The following is a 17,023-nucleotide window of genomic DNA, read 5'->3' as shown; positions in this document are numbered from 1 at the left end:
GTAATTTTACTTATTTTAATGATACAATTATTTTTCAGTGGCAGGTCAATTAACATCTATTTACACCAGAGGAGGGATGGCTCAGGAAATTGTAACTACAATAGTTTTCAGATTCTTTATGGTAGTATGATTCTGTAACCTTGTGTGTAGAGAAACACGTTTATATCCTGGAAATTATGCAATGTTACAGGACCTCACGGGTTGGCAGTAATAACTTAAAATAGCAATTTCCATTGGTGAGCAATATATAAACTACGTACTATGTTAGTAAGACTTGAAGTTAATCTTTTGCATATTATTAGAAACAAATATTTTTATAGAGAAGTTACTCAATTTTGTTATCTTTATAAAAATATTTTTAACCATTGATAACTGATGTCAGCGTAATGTAAAACAGCGTAGTAATACAGTACATCATTGTATTTGTCTATAATAGCTAAAGTAATTGATGTACTTTTTGTGGTGTTTGATACTGCAATAGATAAAGTAAATCAAACAATATTTTACGTAACATAGAAAAATTATGACTGCTTTGCAAGAACTACAATCAAACTGAACTTTTGTGCGATACATTTTTGCTAGTACTCCAGGAGCTATGATGTAATCTGATTTGTATGCTGTCTGTCTTATTGTAGGTTTGAAATAACATTCTCATTAAATATTTTATGTTATCTTTCCGTGCAATGTTGTATTGTTAGGGTTTTTCACATCCAGGGCTTATACCTGTACGGTATACCATTTAGTCAGTTTTGGTGTTTAAAATAGTCTTCATACTGCTTCATAACCTAGTACATTTTTCATGTTAGTATGTCATTTTTATATACAGTACTACCCGTTAGATTTTGACTTATGGTGAAAAGTGTTATTGCTGTGTTGTTCCATTATATAGTAATGACTGACTAGATAAATTTTGAACTTTGGAATTTAACATTGTATCCTCTTAGTGAATGCATGATTATTATGAGGTAATTGGAAAATTAGTTCCCAGAAGTGCGCATTGTCACTCAGTGCAAAGTTCTGAGGTATGAATGGTGTAGATATATGTAATATGTATTATTGTGTCCTCCAAGATGTGATAATTAGTATTTTGCAGCAGGTCTAAATATTACAAAGCATATTGGTTTGGGGGTCCTGAAAATTACCTTGAAATATTGTGTAATAGATTTGTGGATAATGTTTAATACAAGATCTGCCATCTCATATTTGAGGATAATAGGTGTTATTGGGTATGGAAAGTTTGTAAAGATAAGTATATTTATTTAATATATTTGTATATAACATGATTTTGTATATTTGTAGAAGATTATCTGGAAAAATACTGGGAGCACCAAAACACTATTGTACATTGGAACTAGTGACTTACAATACCAGTTTCTAATATATATTTTAATATAAGCTAGGTACTTAATCTTTCAGTGTCATATTTAAAGTATATTTTGTCAGATGACACTCCTTCTGAAATCTCATGTATTACATAATTCTTTCAAAACTATCCTTAAGGTTTTTGGTAACCTGCCATTTTTACCCTCTCATTAACCCCCAGTTTTAAGAGGTATGTACATGCAGTGATGGCAAGGTAACCTATATGTTGATAGTGGTTTTGCTTTTTGTGCTTTGTTAATCTCCGATGGTTTCAGTCTAGTTTACCTGTTATGAGGTCTATCCATTAAGAAAAACTTTTGAAAAGGAAGAAAATTATTGCTTTGGTTACAACTTAATCAAACTTGGCTCCTTCAGAATGACCCTTTCCATGGTGAGTACACTGATTTTAATTTTCTTTTCCAGTCAGAAATGCATAATGATTTTTCTGTTGTCTGAAATGTGCTACGTACCAAGTGAATTGCAGCTTATAGGGAAAAAAAGGGATGGGCCAGTTTACGAGTTAGGGAAGTCTTGTGCTTGATGATAAAATCATGGCTGAGGAGTGACAAAGCAGGGGTTTTGTTGTGGTGCAGTGTATAGGGGTTGTTTTTCCATGCCTCTGGCCATGTGCTTTGCATTACCATTCTCAAATGCCTCAAGACCTCTGACTTAATTTACTGTCTGACCATCCAAAGCTGAATTCCATCCTTAAAGGTTACACATTTCACAGAAAGGTAGATTGTGGAAAATTCACTAAGAACTTGGAGACTATTCTTACAAATGCATTGCAGAACTGGAAATTTAAAAAATGAGTAACAGTACATTGAAAAAAATGAGTAACAGTATATTGACTGGAGGAGAAAAGTTAAAGTTGTGACCCAAGCAAAGAATTTTTAACATTTTTTTGTTGTGGACAGTGTTCCAATATCCTTGAAATGTTTTATTATTTAATATATAAACCTAATTCTGTAGACTTCTTAATACTGATTTGTATTATTCCAGTTTAAGTAGTCATTGAGGTTATGATTGATAGTTTATGTGATTGGTGTCACATCAGATATTACAGTTTGCCACTTTTCTCTGTTTTCTTCTTGCAATGGATCTCTTTGTAAGAATTTTGATGTAATGGCCACCTTCATCTTTAGTACTTAAAAGGTAATTGCATGAAGGAGATTCCAGTGTATCAGTGTCAGTTATGTAATGGGCAGTTTTTATTTAGGCAGAGGTCATAAATTATAAATTGATTGCTACTTAAAAAATTTTACCGTTTTGCCCCAAAGGGACCCAGTGTCAAGTACACAAGTTCTGCAGAAATATGAAAACAGGTGTGCTATAAGAAAAACAGATTTTCCAGTAATAATTTTAGGTTATGTGACTGAATACCTTTCTGTTAATTTTGGAACATGCATTTAATGATCAAATGGAAACCATTTTATTTAATTTCGTGTATGTTGGATTTTGTGTCTTCTCTAACAACATTTATCAGCCTAGGGAGATGGATTCCTTTCTCCAGATATGTTTGTACTTTGGGTATTCATTATAAGCTGTTGAATCATATGGGTCCACTGTTACTGAATGAAGGCCATGATTATTAATGGTAAGAAATTATTTCATGTATTAAGGTGCATGCAGTGCACATATAGTACTTTGTAACGTATGCATATGTTTTCACATTTAAATGTTGACTGGTATTCTCATAGCTGTTTAAAATGAAATAAAAATTTAGACATTATTACTTCTGTAGCATGGCAGTATGCATAGCTAACCATTTGTAAGGATTACCTTTGATGTTTTACCATTTATAATTGGTTTGTGATGTTCTAAGCATTGTTCGGCCCAATCAGCAGCAACTCGATGTGTTATACAAGGGGCTTCTGTGAAATTCTGCTATCCCATGTCTATCTCACTTACAAATAGAACTGTAATTTTCCTCATTGTATTATTTTTCATTATATCCTGTCATATGACTTATTCTCAAAGCTTTATTCTTAAATCAACAAAACTTTTTTAAAGTAAGTTGTATTTTTCATAAGTACACAAGCCAAAGGTATACAAGCACGAGCTGGAACTGTTGGTGACGTGGGTACGAGGTAGTTATTTGGTGGCAAAAGAGGGTGAATGGGAGAATACCCCTCATTCACCTATAGACACTAGCCATGTTTCCAAGCAGGGCAGCTGAGGTGGGTTTAACTATAAAATGAAAAAGGCTCTGGTTCGTATACCTTGGGAAAATATAAATTTAAAGAGAGAGAAACAACTTGCTACTCTTTGTCAGGACCATGTTGGTCAGACAGACCATCCTGAGAGAAAACTCTTGAACAAGGCTTCCCCCAAAGGCTAGTAAGATGCTTGAGCTAGGCTGTAAAGGACACGTTTACTTTCCACTAGAAAGAACAACATTTTTGATGGAGGGAAAGCAAGTCTTATATGACCTGTCAAGTATGGATAACACATCCAAGTGGCAATATCCAAGGTCTTTGGACTGAAGATGGTCTTACAGCTAGGCACAAACCTTACAGCATAGCCTGACAGGAGATAAATCTCAGCAAGGATGAATAAAAAGTTCATGACCTGCTGAACCAGCACTGACTGGAGGGAGATCTCCATTCACGAAAATAAGCAGCACTGGCTGCCACTTGACTATTGGCCATGAGGAGTAGCCAGGGCAGTCTAAAAACATAAGTGACTTGTAGTGTTGATCACCCAACAAGGAGAAACAATTTAAATGGAGGAAAGTGTATGTAAAATGCAGATCATTCCCAGAATAATGGAATACAGCTTCCATTATAACCCCCTTGGAATGGAATATTGTTAAGTCTTGTTCTGCTTCCCATGTTCCGAGAGCATTGACCTGCAGATGAAGTGAGTCCTGCAAGCAGAACAACCCCACCCCCACCCCCACAAACAACCCTGAAATGTTCTAGCCTGCTTCTGATGCATCCATAAACTGATTCATTGTCATAGAAAGGAGAGCTCACAAATCTTCCATGAGGGGTTCCTGTCACTGTGCTAGCACTTCTGTGACTTGCACCAGGGGAGTAAGGTAGTTGTGGAGAGCTGAAGGTGGTTCCTCAGCATTATCGAAGCAAGAGAGAGAAAGAGGAGAAATATGCCCCCTGCAAGATGACAGGTGGCTGAGGATAACCCACCCAAGTTGATTTGATTTTTCTTGCCAGGACAGGAATTGGCACTAATACTTCTAGAGTTTGCTGTGCTTACAAGCATACCTAGGTTCTTGTCTGCTAATTTGATGTGAGACCCAGTCTCCATCCTTTTGGCCTGCCTGTTAAAATAAAGTATGTGGGCTCTCTCCAAGAGCAGAAGCCAAGGAGAAATCCAGTCACTAAGTAGGACTTGCAGTGTATACCTAGCAAAAATCTAAGATGACATTCAGGTGGAAACCTAGAAACCACTTATAGAGCTCTCTTTAGTTTGAAACAATTTCAAAATCAATAGTCCAAGAACAAGGTAAACCTAATGAGTTCTGATGACAGGTACTCACACATATATGTTGTCTAAGAATGAATTTGTTCATTGAGATACACTACTGTATAGCTTGTGCCCCTCCGACTAAAGAGACTGCTAGCATTTTTCTCCATGATCTCTCTTAAACCACGCTGGGAAGGCTACAGATCGTTCAGAATCTGAAGGGGAAGATAAGACAGTATTGGTGTCTGAGAGAAGGAAGGAGAGTAGTCTTGATAAGGCAATGGTGTTTGCTTGAGGCCTGAAGTATCCTTTCTCTGTACTATTACCAAAAGCAAGACAGGCAACTAAATGTAAATGAAATAATTGGATGGTTTCATGGTAACCTTCCCCAATTCTTTTCTCTTTACCTCCTACCTAGCCATAGGAGGAGGAGTAGGAAGGAAGGTCCAGGAAAGTTTTCTGTCTTCCTAGAAGGAAAACTTTCCATTTTTCCTGAATGAAAAAAAAACATTGGATAATGGTCTGGGTCCAGGGAAGTTGGTTTCTTCTCAACTCATGAACCTGAAGGCCTTACCACACGCAAAGGTTTAGCTAAAGATCACTTTGCTGCCACTAACGGCTGATAATATACCAGGTGGTGGAACAGAGAACATGAGACTCCTGCTCCCTTTTCCACTGCTGACTTTATTACCTGTGAGAGGGTACCATAGAATTCTAACATCAGTCAGAGTTTTCTTCTCCCTTCTCCTCTAGAGTACCATACAGCAATGACTTGTCATGTGAACCCTGTCTGCATACATGAGCAAAATGAGGGTAGCACCACCTCTACTCCATATAGCTCTGCTGGAGTATGGGAGAGTCCTGGGCAGTCTCAGATGGAGTGGAAGACTCTAGTCCTAAGCACACGCAGGAAACCCATGTCAACCCTACCTATGGCAGACATCTTACCCTTAGGTGAGTGAAATCACTACTGACCCTTTGAGAGGGATAGCACTCATGCAAAGTACAGCATGACTTCTTGTGAGAGGGATTTCTAGACCTCTTCTCCCTGCAGATGATGAAGAGGAAGAAGTGTAACTGTGTTTCCTCACCTTACTCAGTCTACAAGTCTCATTCTTTGCCACCACAGTGTGAGAACTAGTCAAGGCAGGAACTATGATGGCTGAAAAATACCATGGGGGTCTCTCCCACACATAAGACAACATCTAGGGGAGACTCAATGAGGTAGAGCTCTTTAGAAGGTACAAGAAGAGCAGCAATGGTAGAAGGAGTAGGAGAGGAGTCCTTAGCCATATCTACATGATAAAGACAAAGAATGATGGGCTTCTTGGAATACCAAAAAAGGCCACCTCTTCTATAGGTGTGCCACTGAGGCTGAAATCCATGAGTATCCAATGAAGCAGGGGTAGGTGGTGGTGATCCATGAATGCACACCAGTATCACCTGGGTCACCACTATCAGGAAACATGGGTTGGTCACCAACCCGCAGGCACATAATCCCTTTGGCAAGGTGTTGGAGAGAGAGAGAGAGCCGTCCAGGAGGAAGGAGCTGGAAAGATTTGGTGAAAGGCAGATCAATCTCCCTCTGAAGAAACCAGCAAACATCTTTAGGCCTTCCTTGGCTGTTACCAAACTTCTCTACTCTGAGCGAGACCAGCCAGCAAACTCTTCACAGGACCTACAACTTTAGAGCAACAAAACTGGTCACACTAACACCAAGGACATTAAAGTGGCAAAAAACCCAATTTTACCCTTCACACCTTTTGTTCACTTTTCTTGTTCAAAAGAAGTTTCCACTTAATGGTCAGGCAGAGTGCAGCAAGAAATCTTAAAACTCACCTGCAGCCAAAGATAAATTACAGTACTGCACTTGCTCCTGGCAAGCGGGTGGGGTTTCCTCCACTCACCCACCTACCTACAGTTAACCACCTTGTTACCAGGTTTCAAGGACAGATTCCAGCTCATGCTGAGAAACAGTCCTGAGAGGCAATGGTTTTTATTCCTGTAGGAATAATTTGTGGTTTTGTTGATTAAGGTAGCATCATCTGTGTGTTCCAAGTCTTGTCAAGTTTCTATTGTTATTCTTTCTCCCATCTCCAACTACGCTTTCCATTATAAAGTCCACAAGGACTTAAATTAATATTCCATTACAGGTTAAAGTTAATATGCATGACTAGAATTCTAGCTTTTGAACATGCAAGCTGAGAGATAATTTGCACAATTATTCAGACTAGATTGTGTAAAAGATAAACAGGTGGACATGCTCTCTACATTATACCAGACCAGTACCTGTATAATCAGGACTGTTGTATTATATGCATTATAGAGGATAAATAATTGAAGTCAAACGCCACAATTACTAATTAAGGAAAATCAGAAATGTTCAGTACAACATGAACTTTATGCATGCCACTACAGTATATTCTTTACATACAGCCTCTGTAAGGGAGGCCAAAAGTCATATGAAGAAGAAGCAAATACCTGTAGCATAAAACTATACAATGTTACAGCAGTACAGAGATATATTAAATCACAAAACAAACTAAAACTACATAACCTCTACATAAGTAAAGATGCCCCCACAACCAACTAATGATTTGTACTATGATATGTTCTACCAGTAAGAAACACAACTCTCTGATCATTAAAAAGTAAAGTAACCTGCAATCCCTGATATTTTTTAAGTAATACAAAGTAAGCATGCTCTATAACTACATCCTAATGCATATTTTACCAATCTCTGCACTGCAAAGGGTACTGACTTCTCTATGCAATACCTGCATTAGTATACTACAATTTTCTTAAAATTTCATTTTTACTAGATATACAAACCTCCCATCTTATATACTGTAATAGTATGAGTGAAAAATGGTTCAGTCACTGAAAATAGTTAACAAGAGAATCCCAGCCGCTTTCTTGGCTGAACACACTTTTCCCTTTGGCTACCGGGACAAATTTACAGTTTGGTGATGGTGGAGCATCAGATTGAGAGCAAAATTTACACCTGGACAAAACTGAAATCTGTCTTATGAAACAAACAAACCTCCTTCTTATGTGTGAATTTCAAATTAGTTGGGAAGTTTTGTCCAGAAACTGTCAGCTTCACAGTCACACATTTGAGCATGAGAATGAAGATTCTGGTAATGTCTTAAAAAGCCTGGCATTTACTATTGGGGAGGATGATGATCCATACACCAGTTAGGTCTGAACATAATTATAAAGATTTGGAATGGAATATGAAATTTGAGCCAAAGGTGCGTGCTGACCTGAGGTCATTCAGTATTTGAATGAAACCAAGTAAAAATGTTTTAAAGCTGTGACAGGAAGAAAACCTTGTACAGTAGTTGCAATATGAAATAAATAATTGTTAAGAAAGGGTGGAAAGTAAGATGGAACAGAATATGAATGGAGGTATAGTAAAAGGAACGAAAGGAGTTGCAGCTATGGACCAAAGGAACGCTGCAAAGAACCTCAAGTTGTACCTAAAGTGTACTGCGTGAAGGTGCACTGAGGGCACTGCCCCCCTATGGAATATAGAGATTAGAATAAATTCTCTCTCCAGTCTACGTAGGGGGGGGAGGGGGGATATAACTTGGTAGGTAATAATTATCAGAAGATACTTGATGACAATTAACTGACTGCAACTGCAACCTTTCCTGCCCTAACTTGTCAATGGGAATGTGGAGAGAGTTGTATCCTCTGAATGTAGCCTTGGGATGGGATATTCTAGGAAAAGTTTAGGGGAACCTGTAACTATTGTCTTTACATGGAAAATACTGTCCCATTGGTAAAATTATTATTATAAAATTCCTAATAATAATTACTGTAGATCTATGACTGCCAACCCCTTTGGTGGGAAGGCAGAGGGAGTCACATCATCTTGCTGCAGCCTTCTTTACATCAGACTAGACCAACACAACTCCAGCCTTGGGCTGCCTGGGATCTGGATGAGAAGGGGAAGACCACCAAGCACACACTTTCCCGCTTTGCAGGCAACACCCACCATTACACCTTGGAGGATATGCTTATGTAGCTTGGTAGCTACATTTTTAGGAAGCTACTTGGACTTGCAAGTTTTCCTTCTATATTTGGAAGATAAGAAACACTGCTGCATTACCTAAGGGGTAAGTCCACCCTCACGCCCCTAAGAATATAGGCCAATTTCAATTATCTCTGATTATCTAAGGTTTTTGAGAAGCTGCTCTCTAAGCATCTCTATAGGCTTGTTGAGGATAATAACATGCTACCAGCATTACAGTTTGTTTCATAAAGGCCTTGGTGCTTAGTGATGCACTCTTGTCAATATCTACTGTATTGGAGTGCTCCTAATGAATGTGCTGAGGCACACATGGTTAGTTTGGATTTTAGTGCAGCCACTGGCAATGTAAATCATGAAGCACTTACTTACAAGCTAAGATCATTAGGAATTGGTGGATCTTTTGCAAATATTTCACATGAATTTTTAATAGGCAGAACCCAAAGAGTGTGTGTTGACGGCCATTATAGTCAGTATAGTAACTTCAGTAATGCCATTTCAGGTTTTTCTAAAGGAAGTGTTCTTGGACCTTTGCTCTTGTGGCAAGGTCTGAAGATCAAACTGACTGCATATGCTGATGATGCTAATTGTCTAACTGTAGTTCTGTGGTTTCAATGACTGAACGGTCTTTCCCTTGAAGAATACTCCTATACAAGACAAAGGTCTGTAAACTTTGTCAGAACAAACATGAAATACAGGAAAGCAAATTAAGTACTGCAGTACAGAATACTGTAAAAGGTATCTTAACAACCTTCAATAAAGACTTCTCATCATTAAATTTTAAAGGTAACTGGAAGTTACATGACAAAAGTCTTGACATGCTAGTTAACAGGCATTCCAACAACTTAGTGTAATATGCAAAAACCAGGTACCAAATTTACAATAAAACTACTGCATCATGCAATTTCTTTTGAACTCCTCAGGAAAGCCACACAAATAACTCAAGTCTTTCCCAATTTGTGTTTCATTAAATGATGATAACGAACACCCTTCTGAGCAAACCTCTTACTGCACACAGGGCATTTATATTTCTTTTCAACACTGTGAATATCCATGTGGTTCTTAAGGGCTCCCTTCCGAGCAAATTTTTTGTTGCAGACAACACACTCGAATGGTTTTAGTCCGGTGTGCAGCTCCACATGCATTCTAAGATTTCCCTTCTGTGAAAAGCACTTCCCACATAGGTTACACTCATATTTATTTGCTTCTCTGTGCTCGTCCATGTGGGTTTCAAGCTCATCTTTCCCTGAACATTTCACACTACAAACAACACATTCATACACATTCTTTTCAACATGGCTTTCCATATGTTTTCGAAGATGGATTTTCTTTAAAAATATCCTGTTACATTTACTGCACTCATATTTTGTTTCTTTGTGAGATTCTCTATGCAATTTGAGGCCCTCTGCACTTGAAAAAGTCTTATGGCATACTGAACATTTCAGACTTTCCTCTTGATCATGTGACTCTAAATGTGTTTTGAGACGGCCCTCACTTACAAACCTTCTGTTGCACACCATACATTCATAATGAAACTTTTTCCTTACACGATGCAGGTCTGAATGACTCTGGAGAAAACGCTCACTACTGAAACTTTTATGGCAAACGTTACATTTGTGCCTTTTTTCTCCAGTGTGATCATCCATGTGATTTTCAAGTGCAATTAAACTTGAAAAGTTCTCATTACAAACAATGCATTCATATACAATTTCCCCATGGGTCTGCATGTGTCTCTTAAGATGGCCCTTTTGCATAAACTTCTTGTTACATACAATGCACTCATATCTCTTGATCCCTTTGTGTATATCCATGTGCATCTTGAGACTAGCTTTGAATGGATAACGTTTGTGGCATAATATGCACTCATACTTCTTCCTGTCATCTGGAGGTTCTGTCTTCATTGGCTGTGCTTGTGGTTGTGGTTGTTCGGGAACTGTTGCTGCTGGAGTGGCAGAACTTTCACTCATGTTTTGTCTCTGCAATAATAAAAATCAGATAAAAAAAATGATAACTATAATATTCATCCATGATGCTCAAAAAACTTACAACTCCTATCAAAGGTAATAGCAATTATAAATGCAGGTGCTGCTGAGTTATTCAATACAATAATAGTGAAGCATACAATAATGACTTTAATACTTACTAGATGGCCCACGGTAATGCATACCATTCTAATAATGACGTATGAGGGTAACAAGATACTGAAACATGCAACTGCACCCTGACTTCTGCTTTCAAAGAAAAATTAATTTAACCTGAAATTTGCAGTCAAATCAGATTTGCCACTAAACCAGATTAACAAAACCTTACTCAGGAGCTACTGTAACCTCAAACCAATGGACATACAGTATTACAATTCTTTAGGAAGCAAAACAGCTCTAGCTGACCTGTATAAATAGCTTAGAAGATAAAAACTGCTTGTTTAATGTACAGTATTAAGAGTTAAGGAAACATATCTACTGTGAAAAAATGATAATTTTCGTGACAAAATTAATTACTGTACAGTATTTGGATACTTACCTACTGTTAAAGTTAGTTTTACTGTTTAACCATTAGGTGCAATCGGCGTTTTAAAAAAAATATTATTGGCTAACCTGCTAGGACTGTCTCTGTAATTACCTGTTCCCACCAGATGGTGCTGGAATGTTTAATTCAGGTCAGATTTCTTCATGACCACCCATTAAGATGTTGGGAGGCTGGGTGGGTTTCACTTTAACAGTAGGTAAGTATCCAAATAATTAATTTTATCATGAAAATTTCATTATTCTGAATGAATCTTACATACTGTTAAAGCTAGCTGACTACCACATTGAATGAGGATGGTGCGTTAGTGCAGCCACAGAAACAGTGCTCAGCCAAACGAACTATAAGCTTTTTTAATGGGGAGGAAAAAAAAGCTTCTCAGCATTCCTGCCTGATGTGTGATCCTAACTGGCAAGTACTGTCACCAGACGTTGGAACCACAACAAGGTGTAAAGCCCTCATAGCGAGACTTGTCAGAGGATCCTTACAAGGAAAAAAGGACTCTATCTCGTAGAGTACTGGTGACTCCTGTGCCTGAGTCAAAAGCCCATAACCGACAGTCCAAAACTAAAGAAACTACCACCTTCATATATGAAGGTATACCCCTATACAACAGTTTGTACTCTCATGCTCCCAAAATTCAACAGCGGGATTCCTAACATCTGACAATAAAATAAGACAGAAAGCAAGGTTAATACCATATTTGGCTCAGGAGAAAGTGTCTATGCCGCAACGAGAGGACAAAGGGCTTTACAGGCGGTCCCCGGTTTACGACGGGTCCGGCTTACGATGTTCCAAGGTTACGGCAGAATAATAAAAATTTAGAGGTTTTTTGATGAAAAACTCAATAAAAATGGAGTTTACATCATTTCCAATACACCCAGAGCATTAAAAGCGAGGTTTTCTTAGGATTTTTGACGATTTTCAAAGATTTTTCGGATTATGACGTGGCGTAAGAACGGAACCCTCGTCGTAAACCGGCGACTGCCTGCACACCCCATGCTAAAATTTAACATTTGCAAATAATGAGGCAAAAACAGTTATATCTCCCCTGAACTGCAAGACAACCTTCTCTTGAAAAAGGTTTTCAAGAAATAAAGACAGTTTTACAGTATGGAAGCCATGAGGATTATTTCCAAAAATGGTAAAAGCTTTGGAATCAATTGTGTGTGCATTGACTTTAGCCATCTTGGACATAGGAGAGTTTGGCCTTCTAACACCACAGATAAAATTTAACTTCTCCTCTTACAGGTTATGTCTGTCCAGGTAAACCCTTTAGAGTTCTAACTGGACATAAGATTGTTCATTATTCCACTGCTACTAAAGTTAAATTAGGGCACTGTCACAAATCTGGGAAGGGCTTAATTCTAAATGTTTTCTCTAAGCAATGAAAGAAAAGAGAGGGATTGCCACTTACAAAGCCAAAGAAAAGAAAGGGCTTGAAGCTCACTAATATAAACTCTTAGTTCTAATCTGGACATAAAGACAGCACTTCTTCACTGCCTACCAAAGCAGTTAAATTATGCAATGTAATAAAACTGGAAAGGGCTTCCACCTCTAGGTATATCTTTTCTCTAAGCAATGAGAGTAAAGAGAGGTTACCACTAGAACAAAGCCCCCATACAAGAGAGGGCTTGAAGCTCACTAATACACTTTGCCGCAACAAGAGCTGAAAGAAAAGTGTCTTCAAAGCTCTTAAGTGAGGGCTTAACTGCGGTTACGTTAACATCTAAAGGATTACACCTAAATTTCATCGTAAATCATGATTGGAAGATGAAATTACCAGTACAAAAGACTGAAAACATCTTCAAACTTTATATCATGAGCAATATTCCAGTCAGCATGATGCAGAACTGAAAGCAAAGTAAAGTGGTATCCTTGATCCCTGTGACAGAAAACTGCTTTGCCTGCCTGAGATACTGGTAGAGCTTAAACCACGATACCTAGTGGAACGGGTGCTGGATATCACTCAGGACAAACACCAAGATAAAAATCTAACCACTGTTATTGATACATGAGTGGAGGGCCTTCTAGACTTAAGGATTGGTTCCTTGACCATTCTAGAAATGCCATTAGCTTATAACACACAACTGACAATCTCCACGCAGTGAGATGAAGTGCGTGGAGGTTTGATGAAAGATGGAGGACCATCCCCTTTGGGGCAACAAATGCACTATCAAAATCATCCTTGTGATCTGCAAAGTTCACAACTTGTTGAGTATTTCCTCAAAACAGCCAACATAGGAAAAGCATAAAGGTCCAGATTCAACCACTCTTGAAGGAAGGCATCAACTGCACATGCCTGAGGACCCTGGCATGGAGGGCAGTAAACTGGAAGTGTAGTGTTTTGGGCAGTCGTAAACAGATGGGTGTTTGGGTCCCACAACTTCTGGCAAACCTGAGGAAGAGGAGACTATCTGACTGGAGACCTTGCCCTTTTCTGCTGAGTTGGTCTGCAATAATAGTTTTTTACTAGGACAAAACAAGGTAATGAAATAATTTTGCTGGACTCTGTCCAAAGGATAAGGTATTTTCTTTGTTAGTCTGAATAAATCTCTTGATTTGCTTCTCCTTGTCGTCTTATGTAAGAATTGACTTGCATAAGACTACAGCGACCCCCGGTTTCACGCATTTTACATTTCCGCGGTTCACTTTGTCGCAGATGTTTGTGGAACATCATTCACTTGTCCGCGGGGAATTTTCACTAATTTGCGGATTTTCCTTTGGGCCATATCTCTGAAATTATCACTTATTGTTTTTTTGTTTTAGAGCAGTACTGTATATTCATTAATTACTGTATTTTTTCATTAAAATATATGTATACTGAGAGAGAGAGAGAGAACTGTGGTATTTACATCCAAGTCTAAGTACAGTATAAATAGATTCTGTAAGTGAAAGAATTTCATTGATATTTTGAAGTTTTTTAGTAAAGGACATCATATACTGTTTGAGAGAGAGAGAGAGAGAGAGAGAGAGAGAGAGAGAGATTTGGCATCAAGTCTAAGTACTGTGGATTTTACAAATCTAAGTACAGCTGTAAATGAAACAACTTTTTCATTGCTATTTTGCTGTTTTTTTATTAAAGGATATTATACTGTTTGGAGAGAGAGAGAGAGAGAGAGAGAGAATGTTACAGAGAGAGAGAGAGAGAGAGAGAGAGAGAGAGACACGCTGTCACAGAATAATTACTGAGCCTATGTATGAAATTCTGATTTTAAATATTTTTATGGTGATTAGATCAATACAGTATAATAGATTCTGACAGAAATAAACATGTTATAGATATTTTGCTGTGTTATCTCAGTATATGTATACAGCAATACTGATCTTACACAATAAGTTGAATCACAGACAGTTTAACCCTTCATTGAACTTAACTAATTGTCATATCGCGATTTTTTCAACAGACATGCGACATTTGCAAATCCTCGGAGAGAGTGAGAGATAAGTGGCTATTGTCATTACTAAGAGAGTGAAATGATTATAATTATTACAGAGAGAGAGAGAGAGAGAGAGAGAGAGAGAGAGAGAGTATACCTTAGTTTAATCCAGACCACTGGAGCTGATTAACAGCTCTCCTAGGGCTGGCCCAAAGGGGATTAGATTTACTTTACATGGCTAAGAACCAGTTGGTTACCTAGCAATGATCTACAGCTTATTGTGGAATCCGAACTCATTATAACGAAATGAATTTCTATCACCAGAAAATAAATTTCTAATTTTTCATTGGTCGGTCGGAGAATTGAACGCTGGGCCCAGCAGAGTGATAGCCGAGAATGCTACCAACCCATCCAATGAGGAACTGTGAGAGAGAGAGAGAGAGAGAGAGAGAGAGAGAGAGAGAGAGAGAGAGAGAGAGAGAGGACATTATCCTACTTGAAATAAATTAAAATTATTTATGAATTATTACAGAGACAGAGAGAATAACATGAAAGAGAAAGAGAGAGAGAGAAGTTAATTTATTGCTAGATATCAAAAGATGGAAATTATGACTTAGAAGGAAAAAGAAAAAGAAAAAGAAAAAGAGAGAGAAGAGAGAGAGAGAGAGAGAGAGAGCGAGAGAGAGAGAGAGAGAGAGAGAGAGAGAGAGAGAGAGAGAGAGAGAGAGAGAGAGATCCTTTGTCACGCCAGGGCAACAATTGACATACAGTATTTGACAGCTTTGCCCATGCCCCTCTCTTCAAAGATTTCACAAAAGATTGGGAAATGATATTTGTTTGTTTAAAATATCACAATTTACACAGAAATGTATAAATTTTGTAATTACTGTTATATTATTATTATTATTATTATTTAATCTTATTATTTGAAAATCAGTACTTATTTGGTAAATCATTTATTTATCAACAAAACAAATAAATGTATACTTGAACCATAAAAATTCTCTCATCTCTTACTGAAATGAGAGAGTTTTTATGGTTAATGTATATGTTTATTTGTTTTGTATGATAAATAAATGATTTACCTAATAATAAGTACTAATTTTAAAATAATAATATAACTGTATTTACAAAATTTATACATTTCTATAGTAAATTATGAAGTTTCCATAATAAAACTAATATAGTAATACTTACCTGAACACCTGAATTTGCCCTTAATCCCACTATCCCGAACAACTCTCAATTACCAGTCCCACTATTGGGAACTTTAACAGCCAGCGTTACCAACTCTGCAGGTAAAGTCTTGTCCCTTGAGCTATCATAACAAACGGTTGGCAACGCTGACACAATTGCTTTATTCAAGGTCAAAATTGATGTGGGGAAAGGAGGGTGGGAATCATTCAGGTGTTCAGGCAAGTATTACAATATTAGTTTTATTATGAAAACTTCATATTGCAACACACTCCCTGAACACCTGAATTTGCCCGACAACAACATTTAGAGGAGGAATCAATTCTATTGCACGCTTGACAACCGCAGAGATGGTAGTCACAATCTGCTCTGCATAAAATATCCATTTAGTCATACACTCACCATATCAATCAATACTTTCAGTGAAGAGACATGTTGCAGAGTACTTTGATCGACAGCCAGGTCAGTACTCTTGGTCCATCGACCTCCCATGTGGCTCTTCAGAACCTCTCATGTATGGAGGAGAATGAGGCTGAGTGCAGAGCCACTGTCCCTCCAGGAGAACCATCTAAGTTTGTGGCACCCCCTTTTTACAACCGCAGAGATGGCAGCTCACTGATCTGCTCTGCATAGTATATCTATTTAGTTATTTAGTTATACACTCACCTTATCAATCGATGCTTTTGGTGACGAGACATGCTGGAGGGTACTTTGATCGCCAGTCAGGTCTGTATTGTCTTGGTCCATCGACCTCCCATGTGGTTCTTCAGAACCTCTCATGTATGGAGGAGTACGATGAACCTCCCATGTGGCTATTCAGAGCCTCTCATGTATGGAGGGGAATGAAGCAGCATGCTGAGACACTGATCCTCCAGATAGGGCCTGATGATCAACGAGCAAAGAAGTATCTCTGCGCCGACAAAATAGCCTAGCCTACTAGAGCACCCCCTTGGACTCTCGTAGGGAAACTATCAAAGACTAAGATACTTAAAATGTACTAAACCTAAGTTCATGTGATTATACTATCACTGTTGCCTAAGAATTCAAAGACCACAAGGAATTCCTCTATCTGGTTAACCCTAAAAGCACTACTGATCGA

At 38.0% G+C, this 17,023-nt stretch overlaps 2 protein-coding genes across 4 annotated transcripts in view; one reads left to right on the top strand and one right to left on the bottom strand.

Moving 5' to 3' along the window:
- Svip (small VCP interacting protein) overlaps window positions 1-3,292 on the top strand; it is a 40,205-nt gene extending 36,913 nt beyond the window's left edge. The window contains exon 4 of the mRNA XM_067101300.1: window positions 39-3,292. Within this exon, the coding sequence (XP_066957401.1) occupies window positions 39-53 (15 nt within the window). The 3' untranslated portion in view covers window positions 54-3,292. The remainder of the gene's footprint in view (window positions 1-38) is intronic.
- Window positions 3,293-7,177: 3,885 nt separating this feature from the next.
- The window catches only part of LOC136836750 (zinc finger protein 658B-like), a 33,549-nt gene continuing 23,703 nt past the window's right edge, over window positions 7,178-17,023 (bottom strand). For 2 of the 3 annotated variants that reach the window (XM_067101299.1, XM_067101298.1), the window contains exon 3: window positions 7,178-10,803. In XM_067101299.1, coding sequence (XP_066957400.1) covers window positions 9,769-10,794 — 1,026 coding nt within the window. In that variant the 5' untranslated portion in view covers window positions 10,795-10,803 and the 3' untranslated portion in view covers window positions 7,178-9,768. Of the gene's footprint in view, window positions 10,804-10,970; window positions 11,412-17,023 lie in introns of those variants that run through there. The other variant, XM_067101297.1, reaches the window with a different exon arrangement.

The sequence above is a fragment of the Macrobrachium rosenbergii genome, chromosome 56, assembly GCF_040412425.1.
Source record: "Macrobrachium rosenbergii isolate ZJJX-2024 chromosome 56, ASM4041242v1, whole genome shotgun sequence".
Classification (NCBI taxonomy): domain Eukaryota; kingdom Metazoa; phylum Arthropoda; class Malacostraca; order Decapoda; family Palaemonidae; genus Macrobrachium; species Macrobrachium rosenbergii.
The sequence above is the reverse complement of the archived record's forward strand: the minus strand, read 5'-3'. Positions and strand labels throughout refer to the sequence as shown.